The 14,022-nt window shown below is 56.0% G+C and overlaps 1 protein-coding gene across 8 annotated transcripts; it reads right to left on the reverse strand.

Moving 5' to 3' along the window:
• Positions 1-4,289: 4,289 nt before the first annotated feature.
• On the reverse strand, positions 4,290-13,365 carry CCDC9B (coiled-coil domain containing 9B). Of its 8 annotated transcripts, XR_011258437.1 has the most exons (13): positions 13,125-13,258; positions 12,217-12,330; positions 11,418-11,933; positions 11,108-11,263; positions 10,893-11,018; positions 10,035-10,234; positions 9,668-9,726; positions 9,019-9,072; positions 8,822-8,921; positions 8,211-8,253; positions 7,168-8,126; positions 6,325-6,558; positions 4,290-4,879 (listed from the first exon to the last, which is right to left on the reverse strand). XR_011258437.1 is itself a non-coding variant. In XM_069597797.1 (11 exons), the coding sequence occupies exons 1-11, from the start codon at positions 13,134-13,136 to the stop codon at positions 7,578-7,580; spliced, it is 1,512 nt and encodes a 503-aa protein (XP_069453898.1). In that variant the 5' UTR covers positions 13,137-13,365; the 3' UTR covers positions 4,290-7,577. The 8 variants fall into 8 exon arrangements, 6 of the variants coding, with proteins under 6 accessions (XP_069453898.1, XP_069453900.1, XP_069453903.1 ...); XR_011258436.1 differs by lacking the exon at positions 13,125-13,258 and having other exon boundaries at positions 11,835-11,933; positions 12,217-12,448; XM_069597797.1 differs by having other exon boundaries at positions 4,290-8,126; positions 11,835-11,933; positions 13,125-13,365.
• Between the last annotated feature and the right edge of the window lie 657 nt (positions 13,366-14,022).

Genomic DNA, 14,022 nt, shown 5'->3' on the forward strand with positions numbered 1-14,022 from the left:
AGGCAGAGCAGAAGGGGAGTGAAAGAGTTTCCAAGGTTCTAGCGAGCCCCTCCTTTCTGGAGCCAGGAACATGTGGCTTCTGCAGTTGCACACGGCTTCACACTTTGGGCGCGTATAGCAGTGTGTGCAGCAGGACCCTGCTGACCAAAGTGAAGGGCACTGCTCCACCAGAGCAGGGCCTGGTGGTGGGAGCAGCGGCCAGAATCGTTTTATTGTCAAGGGTTAGAAATTAGCTGCAAAATTGCCCATCAGGTTTTGAGCCAGGAAGAAGTCTGGGCAAGATTTCTTTTCTTTTAACTGTTTTGCACCAGGACTACCTGGACCATTTCTAGGTATTTGCTTATATTACAAGTGACTGTATGATTTATTTCCTGACAGCCTGAATTTGATGAAATAACCACTTCTTATGAAAGTGTATTTTGGAGAATGAAGGCTGAGGGGTTTGCCGAGCCGTTTAGACTGGGCTTGTGTGGGTATCATTTCTGTCCCCCATTGTGCTGAAGAAGGGTTTCTCTGAAGTTTCCAGTATAAGAAACATTTTTCTTCCTAACAGCCCTAGATTTCCACACATATGAGACCACAGCTTTGGAATTTTTTTCTGTCTACCTTGTTTTTTGCTTTTCACTAGGGAGTCCTAAGATAGTGTGTTCTTGCATTGAGTATTTATATCCTGTTTTGAAATGCTGAGTGGAGAGCATCAACTTGTTTCTACATGTTTCTTTAAGGGGAACTGAAAGGTCAGGTCCCAAGCTTTAGGGCTACCAGAGCTATTTAAAAGAGGTAGTAACTGTCCCCACCCCCCTTCCTGTCTGCAGAAAATGGAGGGATTTCTGGAATTGCAGGGCAGTTACAGAAGGGCCACCACTGTACTCTTTGTTGGTCTCCCTCAGCAGAGGGAGGGACCACAGTGGCCTTGTTCGTCTCAAAGACCAGCACTAAGCTCAGGGCCTGGCACACATGAGGAGGCACTCAGGTTTGTTGATCCTCTGCCTGATCTGTGCTGGATAGAGCTGGTCCTAGTCTCACTGTGGAGTCACCATCATGGTCCACTTGTGTACCTGCATCCACAGTCGATCACCTGGGTTCGGGGGTGAACTGCTAGATGGCAGCCTCACTGGCCACTCCAGTCAGTTTCTTCACTGCCAAGCTGAGGGGCTTGGGCTTGGCCGCCTGTTCTGGCCAGGTGCCGGAAGTACACAGTTGGGTTCCACGTGGTGCTCTTAACAGAGCAGCATGGGCTATGTAACCGCTCCATTGTCCCCTTTGTTCTGGCTCTGTGGCCTAATCGTGAGTTATAAAAATATCTGCTCTACAGACAGTTTTTTGGTCACATTATGTCCCACAGGACATAGCCTGTGGGTTTCTACTACCAGAGAACCTGTGTTATGCTCTTTTTTCCCTCCAGTAAAAGACAAAGAAAAAATTCTTTTTTTCAGCCACACACCCAGACTCTACCAGGCCCTCTATCCTGAGTGCAGAAACAGCCACGGCTCCCAGCAGCACACTGAGCACGGGAACCACCGGAGCCCAAGCGGCTTCCCTGTGCCCATGCCATTCTGTAGACAGTTGTTAAACTACTGTCGGACCGGAAAATGACTGTGCAGTGTTTGCCCACAAGGAATGTATAGTCATTCCAACAGGAATCTACTCTTGTTACTTCTCTGTTTTCTTAACTTCAGTAATCTGTTTTTGCAATAGCCTATCCGTTAATCAATGACAAGATTCTCTTTTAAAAAAATATTGATTTGGCTTCACTGGGTCTTTAGTTGCAGCTTGCCAGATCTTTGGTCTTCATTGCAGCATAAGGGATCTTTAACTGTGGCATGTAGGACCTAGTTCCCTGACCAGGGGTCAAACCTGGGCCCCCTGCATTGGGAGTATGGAGTTTTAGTCATTGGACCACCAGGGAAGTCCCAGCAATAAGATTCTAACTTTCCTTGGAACATTTTCCATAAACTGCTACCATTATTTCAAGAACTCTTTATTTACCACTTATAGTGTGCCAAGCGAGCCTCAGAAGTCCCCAAACCAACTTGTTAAAAAAAAGTGGTTATTGGTTACCAAGGATTTCCTTTTGGCCATCCCTCTCTGCTAGCTCAGTGTTCAGAGGATGAATTGAGGTCTCCTCTCACTTCGTCCTCGAGGCCACTTGTCCCCTTAAGCTCCCTGCTAGTAGTCTAGGTGTCTGGGCAGTGTTGAGTCACAGCCAGTCTCTGAGCTGTAGGCAACTCACAATATCACCAGGACCCAGGCTGACCCGGCAGCGGGCTATGGGTAGGGACCCCTGAACTGGAAGAGACACAACCTACAGACTCAACATTGCATTAGTTATCACCCTTGACCCCTCTCTTTCCTTCTCAGCAAATGGGAATTCATGAAGCTGCTAAGTCGCTTCAGTCGTGTCCAACTCTGTGCGACCCCATAGACTGCAGCGTACCAGGCTCCCCCATCCCTGGGATTCTCCAGGCAAGAACACTGGAGTGGGTTGCCATTTCCTTCTCCAATGCATGAAAGTGAAAAGTGAAAGTGAAGTCAGTCAGTCGTATCCAACTCTTAGCGACCCCATGGACTGCAGCCTACCAGGCTCCTCTGCCCATGGGATTTTTCAGGCAAGAGTACTGGAGTGGGGTGCCATTGCCTTCTCCGAGTCACGAGGGCAGATGGAGCTAATAGATATGACAGGGCTTGGAGATCTTGGGAATAAAAGTACAGTATATCCATATGAGATAATATATTTTCAAGGGAGTGTCTGTCCCTTTGGGCAAAAATGCTGCGTAGAAAGAAATGTGAAGGAGCAAGGAGTAAACATTACGCTAGAGCCCAGACCATCAACATCAGCATCACCTGGGAACTTATAAGAAATCCCATGGCTTAGATCCCATCCCACAACTACTGAATGAGAAAGTCAGGAGATGGAGCTGGGCAGGGTGTTAACTAGGCTTCCAGGTGATTCGGATGCACACTAACATGTGAGAAGCACTGGCCCAGTCTTTCCCTCTGATTCAGTAAGTTGGGGTTAGGGTATTACTGTTTGGACAGATGGTTATCAAAGGTGACTTTTGACCTTCCTTCTTGCTTGAAGCCAGCTGCCCTGCTGGGGGAAGAGGAAGCACTGTGTCCCTAGAGTTTTAAAAGGGAAAAGGCCTTCATTGTTGGTTCTTTTTGAAGGTTGCAGGAGAACTTGCCCTGGAAAGCTTGTTAAGAAGGAGGAGGCAGGCCCGAAAGAGTCCTCTCTCCCTGTCCCACAAAGATACTGATGTGTTTGCCTGACCTCCTGCCTTGGGGCCTGCTGTTCCTCGAACCAGTCCTTAAAAGGAGCAGTGGGTGCCACATTTGTTCTTTCTGGTGCCAGGTCTGTGCTATTTCACTTCGCTGGCGTCAAGTGGATGCTTAATGAGAGGCTGTGACGTAGGCCAGCAGACTCGTTGAGAGAAAGCAGCCTCGGACTGTGCTTTCTGCAGCTTCTCTCACTGCCTTCCCCAGCCTCACATTCTCCCCCCACCTCCTGTGGGGCTGTGGTCACCTTCTGTCTGCTCTTCCGCATAAGCCCTGATAGCCCTCGCTCAGGACAAGATGCTTGTAGGGTCTGTGGACACTGATAAATGACTCAAGAGGCAGAAGTAAAGCGGTGCCTTTCATTTCTCCTATTCCCTTGAACTCCCTGCCTGGGACTTAATCCCCCAGTTAAGAAGATATGGCCATATTGGGATTTTTGGCATTTCCTTTATTATTTTCTGGGGCCAGTGCCATCTTTTCCTTTTATTCCTGTCCCTGAGGCTAGGGTTTGGGGCTGGAACTGATTGGTGGTCAAACCTTCCAAACTTGGACTTTGATAGCTGGGGATCCTCCACTTCCAGGGATCCCTTGATTATATGAAAATACAGGCATGCTACTCCTTCGGGTGGTAAAACTTCAGGAGGCGTGAAGGCAACTCCACAGAGGAGTCTGTTTCTGGGGAGTGAGTTTGTGAGATTGCGGCTGATGTAAACAGAAGAAAAAAGGAAATGCCTGAACTGCAAAAGCCAGTGTCAAAGTTAGGGGGAAATGTTTAGGACATCCTTGTGATCCAGTGGGTGGATGAGGGCAAAGAACATTTCCTGTAAGAGGAGAGTCGCTTCATGATGCTTTTAACTCACCAAGACCACCCCAGGGAAGTAAAAGCAGCTTACTGTCCTAGAAGGTTGAGTACCCTTTCAGACCTTCCCTCCTTTTGAGAGTGTGTTGACCCCAGTGAAGACGAGACCAGAAGAGAAGGCAATGGAAAAGATAGAAAACAAAGTAGACCAAGATCACACCAAATCACTACTTCATTTATTCAACAAATATTTACTAAGTGTTGTCTTCATGCCAGGCTACTGTTAATAGAGTGCCTACTGTGTGCCAGGGGTATTTTGCATATTTTCATCTTTAATTTTCTTAACAATCCTTCAACATAGGTATTACTAGCTCCATTTTGCAAACAAAACTGAGGCTTTTAGACATTAAAATTTACCAGAGTTGTCCAGCTAGCAGGTGACAGACCTAGAATTCAGATTCAGTCTCTTGGGATTCCAAGGCCCATGTTTGTTCCGCTCTACCATGCTGCCTGTCATCCCCCAAATACCTCCCTCACAGTGTGGTCTGCCGTGCCCCTCTGTAAGGTGATCGGCGCCAGGATAGAGATGCTTTCCACCTCTTCTGCCTTGTTTTGAGGCCTTGGGTAAAGCTTTCATGTCCCTGCTGGCCCCTTACTGCCCTGTGCACTTTCCCTCATCAATTCCTCCAACTCTGTGCTTGGGCTCCTGAAGCCATGTCCCATGAAGAACTTCCCACCTTTGAGAAGCAGTCTTGTCTGTTGGTTGGAGAGGAGAAGGACATCCAAGAAGGCTCCCAGCCAGGCCTTTAACGAAAGGATCCAGGAAGAAACAGAGCAGCCTTCCATGGCCCTGAGCTTTGTGGAGGGATGTTTACCCTTCCCTCCTGCCCCTTAGCTGGTTTCATCCTGGAGCAGGGTTTGTGGCCACCAGAAGTGCTAGCTCATTGGTCCTGAAGAAGGGCTCCCCTTTTCTAAGGAAAGCTCAGTGATACTTGCCTTGTGCTACAGTTCTTCCTATGATGAAGATACTCTATGCCAGACTCCATTCTCTCCAACTGCTAGTGACTCACTCCCATGACATCCCTTTCTCCTAACACCCAGAAGAGAGAGAAGCCCATTTTTCCTTAGCCCTTTAGCCCAGCTTCCTCTCCCGCTTAGGTCTTGTCATAAGGCCTCAAGCAGACCTCTGCCCAAACTACATCTCCAGCCCACAGTCAAACATGACTTGGCACATACCCTTTAATGAAGGCACATCTGTATAGTTGGCAGCATTGGCAGTTGGGGGAAGTTTGTAATTCTTAGAATCCAAATTCTGGTTCACAATTTGGGAGACATCTGAATTCAAGGGCTCTGCTTGAACCTGCTCTACTCCAGCTCCATACTTGGGAGTCATGGGTTCCAGAACTAGTTTTATGCTCTGAAGTCACAAATGTGTGACCGGATGGCAAGAGGAAAACTTAAGCTTGGAATCTTTCACCCTTGCCTTTTCGTATCTCACAGGGGTCTTCTCCCTACATGCACAGAATGTTCCCAAGCCTTTCCAGAATTCCTCTGATCAATCCTCACCTCTTCCAACCACCTTCACCTCACCCCATTCCCAATCAACTTTCTCACTCCCCACTACAGGAAGTTGGCACCACCAGCTCTCAAGCCTTTAACCCAAAGCCTCAGCTTCCCACCTGACTCTGAGACCAGGAAGCTCTCACCTGGCAGGGGCAGCCTGCCACCACCCCATGTAGAGCCAGCAGCCAGCCCTTAAGAGTCTAGAGTCTGTCTCTGTCCTCAGCCCTCCATATATTCTAATCCAAATCCTTCCTCTCAAAGTGTGGTCCAGGAACCTGCAGTAAAGACAGCACCTGGAGCCTATGAGAAATGCAGGTTCCCAGGCCCAGCCCACAGTTAAGAGTCTGCATTCGTCTGCACCTTTATGTGTAAGAAGCACTACTCAAAACAATCTGATCTGCTGAAAAGTCATCCCCTCCACCCTCCTCCTCAATAGAGGGGGTGGCTCGTAGAGTAAGAGCCAGTGAGGAAGCCTGGCCTCACAGTTGAGCCACAATTCAGACCTCTCTTTGACAGTGGAGAGAAATGCTGGGGATGATCTGGACACTCCAGAGAGAACCCAGAGAAGCCACTGAAGCCTGGGACTTTCAGCAGAGAGGAACAGCCACGGCCTGGCTATGTGGGGAGATCCAAGCAGGGGTTTGGGGGCAAAGGGGACACCCAATGAGAAAGAGAGGCGTGCCCACCTTTGCACACAGCAGTGGGATGGTTCCCTCTGGGCTCCTACCACCATCTTCAACACCTGTCAGGCACCTACAGCCAAGAACAGCTCCTGCTGTGCAGCCTGGATCTGCCGGATGACGAGGCTTCTTCCCTCCCTCTTGCTGGCAAAGTCACCATCGCCCACCGGCTGCATTGCTGGTAGTGGGTGCTCAGGAAATGTTTGTTGAATTGAGAGGAAGCCACAGCTTGTGCGGAGTCTGGATAATTCACCAGACGTGGGTCTCAGTGGTGGGGGGTGGGGGGAACAGAGACTAAGTAGGAAAGACGAGTCCTGATGTCGTACTTAGCTGGAGTTGCTGTTTCTCTGCCTCTTGAGTCCCTGCCTGAGACCTCGCTTTGGCATGACACAGTGCAGGGAGGCGGTGGGAAGAGGAAGTTGGAGATGGCAGAAAACGACCCCGGGTGGCAGGCTCCCCCTCCCCCATTCAGGATGCACTCAGGTCTAACCTAGGGGTGGGGGAGGAGGTCCCTGAATATGAGCTCCCCAACCCTGCTGTGGGGAGAGACAGCCATCTGTCCCCTCTTCACCCCACCCTGCTTCAGAGACTTTCTCGAGATCCTTCCTTTCTTCTGTCCCTAGCTCCGTCCCTGCCGGCTGTGGCCTCCCTTCCTCTGGGCCTCAGCCTGCTCTTCCCGAAAGGTAGCAGGCAGCCCGGTAATTGTGAGATTCCCTCGTTGGTCATCCAGTGATTCTGGGACTAAGAGTCACATGGGTGCAAGACAGGGGAAAGCGTAGGAAAGGGACCCAGGCCTGGGCTAGCCATGCCAGCTGCTGAGGCTGGCAGCAGTTGACGAGCTGGCAGTACCTGACGAGCCAGGAGCCAGCAGCTGGAGGGAGTGGCCAGGCCCTGGGGGTGACGGGAGCTAGGTGAGCCGGCTGCTGAGTACTTCCAAGCCTTGTCCTCTTGTCATGGCAGGGAGCCTGTGGCCTGGGCAGCAGTAGGCTTGGGACAGAGTTCACCAGCCTCACAGACCAGGCGTGGCGTGGGCATGCACCAGGGGCTGTACCTGCAGGTGAGAGCACACGTGTGCGCAGGGGGTGCCTGTGAAGGCAGGTGCTGGCTCCTGGCCTTCAGGGTCTCACTCCCCTGGAGAGTTTGCCAAACTGCTCAGCCAGGCCGCCACAGCCACCAGCCACCACACACCCATGGCGCAGACTCTGGACAGCGCCTTCCCTCCTCTCCCCAGCCTGGCCTCCTGCTCCCATGAACTTTGCTCAGCATCTTCCTGCAGGGCCAGGACCCCCTGTCCTGCTCCTCACACCTCCTGCACCCCTCACCCTTTGGCTGCCTCCTCTAGGGGCCCTGCTCCGAGGTGTCAGGCCCTGCTGGGCCCCAGCCTTGCCAGGCCTGTCTTCTCTGGACTCCAGGGGCTCTGCCCCTTTGGGGGGCCCAGAACAAGTCTGGGCTTCTGGCATGGCCTGGGGCTCGGTTGACCCAAGGGGCTGCTCCTGGCCCTCCAGCCGGGATGCAGGGCTCTCCTGGGCCCCAGGCTTTGAACTGAGCACACAGGCACTCTCCTGAGACCCAGAGCTACTGGCGCCTCCTAGGGAGAGATCGAGGGGAACCAAGTCTAAGTTTGGTGGAGAGCCCGGACTGGCTGGACTGGCTGCCAAATCTCCCGACTCCTCTTTCAGCCCCTCTGGTGATGCCGATGCTGGCGTGGGGGTGGTTCCCGGGGCACTGGTGGGTCCGCCCGGCTCCATCCTGCTCTGAGTCTGCTCATGTTCCTTCCCATTCGGAGTCTTTCTGGTGCTCTGGCTTCCCTGAAAACAAGAGGTTGGCTCTACTGGTTGGCGAATTTAGGGCTCATGTCCCTAGCCCACCCCATCCTATGTCCAAGTACCCACCTCCTGGCTCTCCGGCTCCTCCCTGTCTTCCTTCATTTCCCACCTGCAGAAACACAGCATGTGGCAGGCCCCACTCCTAACCCAACCCACCCCACCTCACTCCACCTGCTCCGTAGCTGGCAGCCCACATCCCCCAGGGAGAAACAAGAGCCCAGGGGTCTCAGAGGAAGGTCAGAGCCACAACGAGGCTCCAGGATGTTTCCCTTCCAGCCTGACCTTCCGCCCCAAACCCAGCCATTTCCTCTGAACACTGCCCACTATAGCGGGTCCCCAGCTGCTGTTTATGGCCAAGCCCGCAGCACCTTGAGTTCTGTGGGGACGATGGGCGTGTCCCAGCCTGTGCTGCCTGGGAAAGGCGCGCCTGACTTCCCCCGGGAAAGGAACTGCTGTAATTACCGCCGGCCTCCCAGGGCACCCGGCTCTTGCTGCAGCTGCTGTTGCTGATGGCCTCTCCCCGCATCTCATTAACCCGCCACCAGGCAGCAGTCAGCCAAGAGGCAGAGGCCCTGGGGGCTAGAGCAGGCACCTGGGCCAGGCGGCCTGACCTCCCAGAGGCCAGGAAATCCAGGAGCCCAGAACCTCCCCCGATTTTGCTCCCTGTCTCATGTTACCTGCGGGCCCTGCCAGTCAGCCTCTCTGTCCCTCGAGCCTTGCTGCGGGTGGCCAGCGCCACCACGGGTCTGCCCTGTTGCCCACCCCGAGTAGCACTGCCTGCAAGAGATGGTACACATCAAGAGAGAAGGGGGTCATGGCAGCCTGGTTCCCTCACCAGCTCCTGGGACCTGATCCTCCTCCTCTCTCAACTCACCTTTGCCTTCAGGGGGCAGTGGTGGGGGCTGTAGCTTTCGGTGACTCCTGGGACCTAAGAGGGAAGAGGAAATTGGGAAAGGGTGGGATCACAAAAGAGCCAAAGCAGCAACATCAGCTCTTTCAGGACCAGGAAGTTGTCAGTCCTTCTCTTGGTCCAGTTGTAAGTGTTCTGGTTCCCAGAAAGATGTCTGGCCTGGGTGCTGGGGTTGGGGGGTGCGGTTAGGGCCGCATCAGGGGAGCTGCGTCCCTGTACTTGCTTTGCCACTTCTGGCTAGGTGACCAGCAGAGCAGCCTCTCCAGCCTTGGCTTCCTCATGTGTAAAATGAGGGGCCTGCGATGCAGTGGAATTATCCCTATAATAGATAAGGATCAGCTGTCACCCAGGAGGGTGCAGCACCTCAAAAGGACCCCAGTACTGACTTCCTAGTGAGCCTTCTCTCCAGACCTTCTGGGGTCAAAACCCAGGACAAGGGTTGTGGGTTTAGAGGATGCAAAGGAAGGTCTGATAGGGAGCAGAGGAGAGAAGACGTTCTTTCATGCTTCTTTCCAGCTCTGAAAATAGGTGGTAATCCAAGAGACAGAGGACAGAGAGGGAGCAAGGGGTGAAAAACTCCAGGAGGGGTGGGGGTCGTGGGGTTTTGGCTCACCCCTCGTGCTGCCCACCCTGGCTGGGCCCTCTTCCCGAGGCTTGCTGGAGCCCTGTCGCCTGCATTGCAGAAAGAGGGAGTCAGGCTGGCTGGTGGCGGGAAGGACAGAGACTGCAGAGCTGCTGGTGGGCCAACACCCCCTCCCCCACTCTAGCCCTAGGCCTAAGGACAGCAGGGAGAGGGTGGGCCCAAGAAAGATGGGAAACTCAGCGCCTGCACAGAGCCCTTAGCCCAGGGCTCAATCGGAGGGCCAGGGAGATCCTCACCACCCTGAGGGGGCCCAGCCACCCTCCAAGAGGTGCCCACAGTTAGCCTGACACAGCCCCACAGCACGTCAACCCAGCAGCTGCCGGGCCCTGCCACCCACGTGGGCTTGGCCTTGTCCACGTCCCACGGGCGGCGCCAGTCACCCTGTGCGTCTCTGTGCCGCGCCAGGCGGGCCTGGTCTATCTGCTCCCGCTCCTGCTTCCACTGGGCATAGTCCCAGCCCACCTCCAGGGGGCCCCCCAGTGCCCGGCGGGGAGCTGGGCCTGGGACCGGGGCTGGACTCCGGGGCTCCTGGACACCCTGAAGGGAAAAGACACTAAGCACCATGGGGTGGAAGCAGAAACAGCCCTGGGTTTGGGATGGGGATCCAGGGAGTCTGCTAACCCCTTCCTCTCTGAAGGTTTTGACGACCCCACCCCCAAATTAGATCCATTCCATGTCGGTTAAATCCTGTTTGCCATAGGCATAGTTTCCATCCAAGGTTAGCTGTGTCTTTGGGGGAAGATGACCTCTTCGTTGGTCATTTCCTCATCTGTGAAATGGGGATAATAAAAGTGCTATCCACGGGGTTGTTGCTGGGGTGTGTGGTCAGGTGGAGGGTGGAGGGACACCCAGCTGCTGGGAGCAAGAGCCAAGACTAGGGACTGCTGCCATCTAGAGGTCACACCTGGCACGCGGCCAGTCTCTCACACCCTAGACCCACCTCCAGACCCCACCAGATTGCACCAGAGGTCCAGGAGGGGTTAGGGGCTGGGACACGTCTCTCGCTTGCACTGTTTCTCACTGCATGACCCACCCGCTGTGGAGACTGGTCAGAGAAGGGAAGAAGGAGTGGGAATTCTTGCAGGTGCTGCCTGGGTCACGTCTCCCCAGATGGGGACATATGCGACTCAGCTTCCATGCCTCTCCCAAATGGGGACCACCACGTTCATGTCCCCACCCCTTCTTGGGGAGGTACCCTCCGTGCAGAATCTGAGCTGACGGCCGGTGGCACGGAGGGGCTCCGGCCCATGCCTGCTCCAGGTGATGCTTCTGCTCCCTGGTTCCGTGCCCTGGTGGGCTTCTCACTTACGATCCGCTTGGCCTGGGGAGGAAAGGTTGGGCAGGGTGGCGCAGGCAGGGAAGAAGCGGAGGCTTCCTGGCTCACAGGCTTCCCCTACCCGCCCTGCTCACCTCGGCTTTGTTTTCCATGGTCACGGCCAGATCCACCCGCTCCCCCAAGCAGAAGGTGCCAGTGTGGGCCTCTGCCTGCTCATCCTCAAGCGTCTCACTGGCTGCTCCAGGTCCAAGGGCACTCCTCGCCCAGTTCCGGCTGACCACCCGCTTCCCCTGCAGAATGAGGTGCCATGCCGTGAGACCACATGGGCAGCACTAGGCAGAAGTTGGGGGTTGGGTCCTTTGGGTGCTTCCCCAGGCTGGGTTCCAGCCCTGGCCCTCCCTGGAATGCCCACTGAGGAGCTGCCTCTGTGAGGCGTTCACATACCAGTGGCATTAGGTTATCCAGGCCTGGGGCCACCCAGGGGCCCAAGACGCCACAGTGGCCCATCTCTGAGCTGGGAAATCCAAAGCGCTCAGACAACGAGGCTCTGTTCTCAGACGCTGTTCCTGGCATTCAGCCCCAACGTCCCTGTGCCCTGGGACTTGGGGTTTAGGGGCAGCCTGTGCGTGGGGGCACAGGTGCAGAGCTCTGGGGCTGGAAAAGGGCATGGTCACCTTCCAACTGTGGCTCTTTGGGGTGGGGGCCAGCAGTGGCCTGGGCTGCATGAGGTTGGTAGGTGCGCCGCTGAAGAGAAGTGGGAGAGGCAGAGGAGCAGGGGCGGCTGTGCTCCCCCGGCACAAGCTGGGCCGCCACCTCCCTGCCACCCCACCCTGTCTCCCGGGTGGGTCTTCCTCCAGGAACCTGGCTGATGGTGACAATGAGGCCGTCAGGACGAAGGGGCTCCGGTGTGGCCGCAGCCATGCCCCCCTGCTCTGCCTGCCGCCGGTCTTCCTGGATCTCCTGTGGGAGGGCCCCGGGGTCAGCACAGGCCACGGCCCCTCAGAGGCACAGACACACAGGCGCCGGCAGGCCTGCACAGAGAGACACCAGTGGGGCACCAGGGGGCAGACACACCACATCGCAGAGTCCCCAAGACCCCCGCAGAGCCTCTGAGATGGAAGACACCCACCCTCACCCCGGTCTCAGACCCATGCCTGCAGGGAGAGACCACCACGCCGGAGTCTGCAGGTCAGCCTAGGAGTGCTGGCCCAGTCGGTCCTCCCGCCTGGCTCAGCCCACTCACCTGGTACCTGCGCAGCAGGGCCTGGTTCTTCTTGCGAAGGGCGACTATCCTCCGGTCCAGCTCTGCGTCCTTCTCTTCCTGCTTGCTCATCGGGGACTCAGCCCCGTGAGGCCCCTGCAGAGGGCAGGGGCCCAAGCTCCTGACTGCTGGGCCCATCCCTTACCAGTTCCTCAACTTTTATATCCGCCCATTCTACCCTATTCTTACCACCCAAGGAACAGCCCCAGACCCAGAGCTAGGGCCGCGTGGGGAGTCAGCTCATGGAAGGCCGTAAGCCCCCACCCTGCTAGGCCCATCTGCCATCTCCCTGCGTCCTCTCGTGGGGCTCAGGTCAGAGCCTCATGCCCAGGCCCGCAGCTCCCAGCAGTGGCTGCCCCTCCCCCCGGCTCTCCAGGGAGCTCAGCTGCGGAGCAGAGCCCGGAATGGGAGTTATAAATGGCTCTGGCAGCGGAACCTGCCGTGACTGGGAAGTTGCCAGGGGATTCAGGAGGTCGAGGGGGGAGCTGTTGGGCTCCCAGGCCGAGAACCACAGTGAAAGGAGAGGACCCTGCTCTGTCCTGGGCTCCTAGGCCATGGACCCCACTTCTCAGGCCTGCGCCCAGCCTGTGGGAAACAGCCGCTCCCACAGGCCCAGCCTTTCCAGGCTGAGAGCAAGAGCTGCCGGCAAGAGTCAGCTCCATGGGTGGGCCCCACTGCGGAGCCCCCCAGGCACACAGTGATCCCTGGGTCCCTCCTTGTCTGGCTGCAGGGACTCCTTCGTGGCCGACACCCCTGCCCAGCACCCTCCCCTCCCGCCTAGGCACAGCCCTCTTCCTCCCGGGCCCAGCTGTCCCTAGCTGCCCTCAGAGTGTGGCCGCCTGGCGTCCCAGCCCCAAGAAGCCCCCCGCCAAAGGCAAGGTGCCACTCACAGCTGAGTGCATGGCAACAGCGGGCACGGAGAGAATTCCAGAGCAGTCCTGGGGGGAGCTAGAGCGGGAGGGAAGCCGGAGCCACCGGAGCTGGGCCTCCCTCCGCCGGCCTCTCCCTGCCGGCTTCACTGCTCAGCACACGAGATCATGTTGTGATTACAAAAGGCTTCTCTGGGCTCCCAGCCAGGAACGCCGCGGCCACCGCCCCCACCATCCACTCTCAGAGGGCGAGGACCAGGGCACCGGCAGGCAGCTGGCCCTGCCCAGCACCTCTCCGTGCCCCGCCCCAGTGTCCCCAGGCAGACTGGCAGGGACTTCTGCCTGGCAGGGCGAGCCCACACAGGGGGCCTCATGCTCCAGTAGGACCCCAGCCTGGGCCTGCCTGCAGACAGATGGGCAGCCGAGTAGGTCTCTGTCCCTCCCATTAGTGGAGAGAGGCCTATAGTCCAGTCCATTGCCCTCCCTGGTCCGAAGGCCTCTGCTCAAATGAGTGTCCCCTGGCCCCTCATTCTCCTCATCAGTTCTGGTTTAAGTAATGCGAAGGGATCAAAGAGTTCATCTCCCCTAGGCCATCAGGTACTACCGCATACCTAAAATAACACCATTAGTCATTCATTCCTTTGGGTTCAGCGTTGTCTTCCCTGTACTTTCAAGTACAGTTACTCCTGGGATGCTCAACTGTCCAGGTCACCGCTTGGTGCGGGGCACCTCCCTCAGGGCCCATGCCGCCACAGCTCAAGCCTGGACAACAGCCTTTCCCCTTGGCTCCTACTTGGGAGCCCTTCCTGGCCTTGCTTTCCAGGGCTGGCCCTCTCAGCCTCTCTGACCCTCAGACTGGAAGCAGCCTTTTCTGGGAAAGTCTCCCCCCAGATCTTGCCGGTACACCCGAGGCTGCTGT

The sequence above is a fragment of the Ovis canadensis genome, chromosome 7 (assembly GCF_042477335.2).
Source record: "Ovis canadensis isolate MfBH-ARS-UI-01 breed Bighorn chromosome 7, ARS-UI_OviCan_v2, whole genome shotgun sequence".
Taxonomy (NCBI): domain Eukaryota; kingdom Metazoa; phylum Chordata; class Mammalia; order Artiodactyla; family Bovidae; genus Ovis; species Ovis canadensis.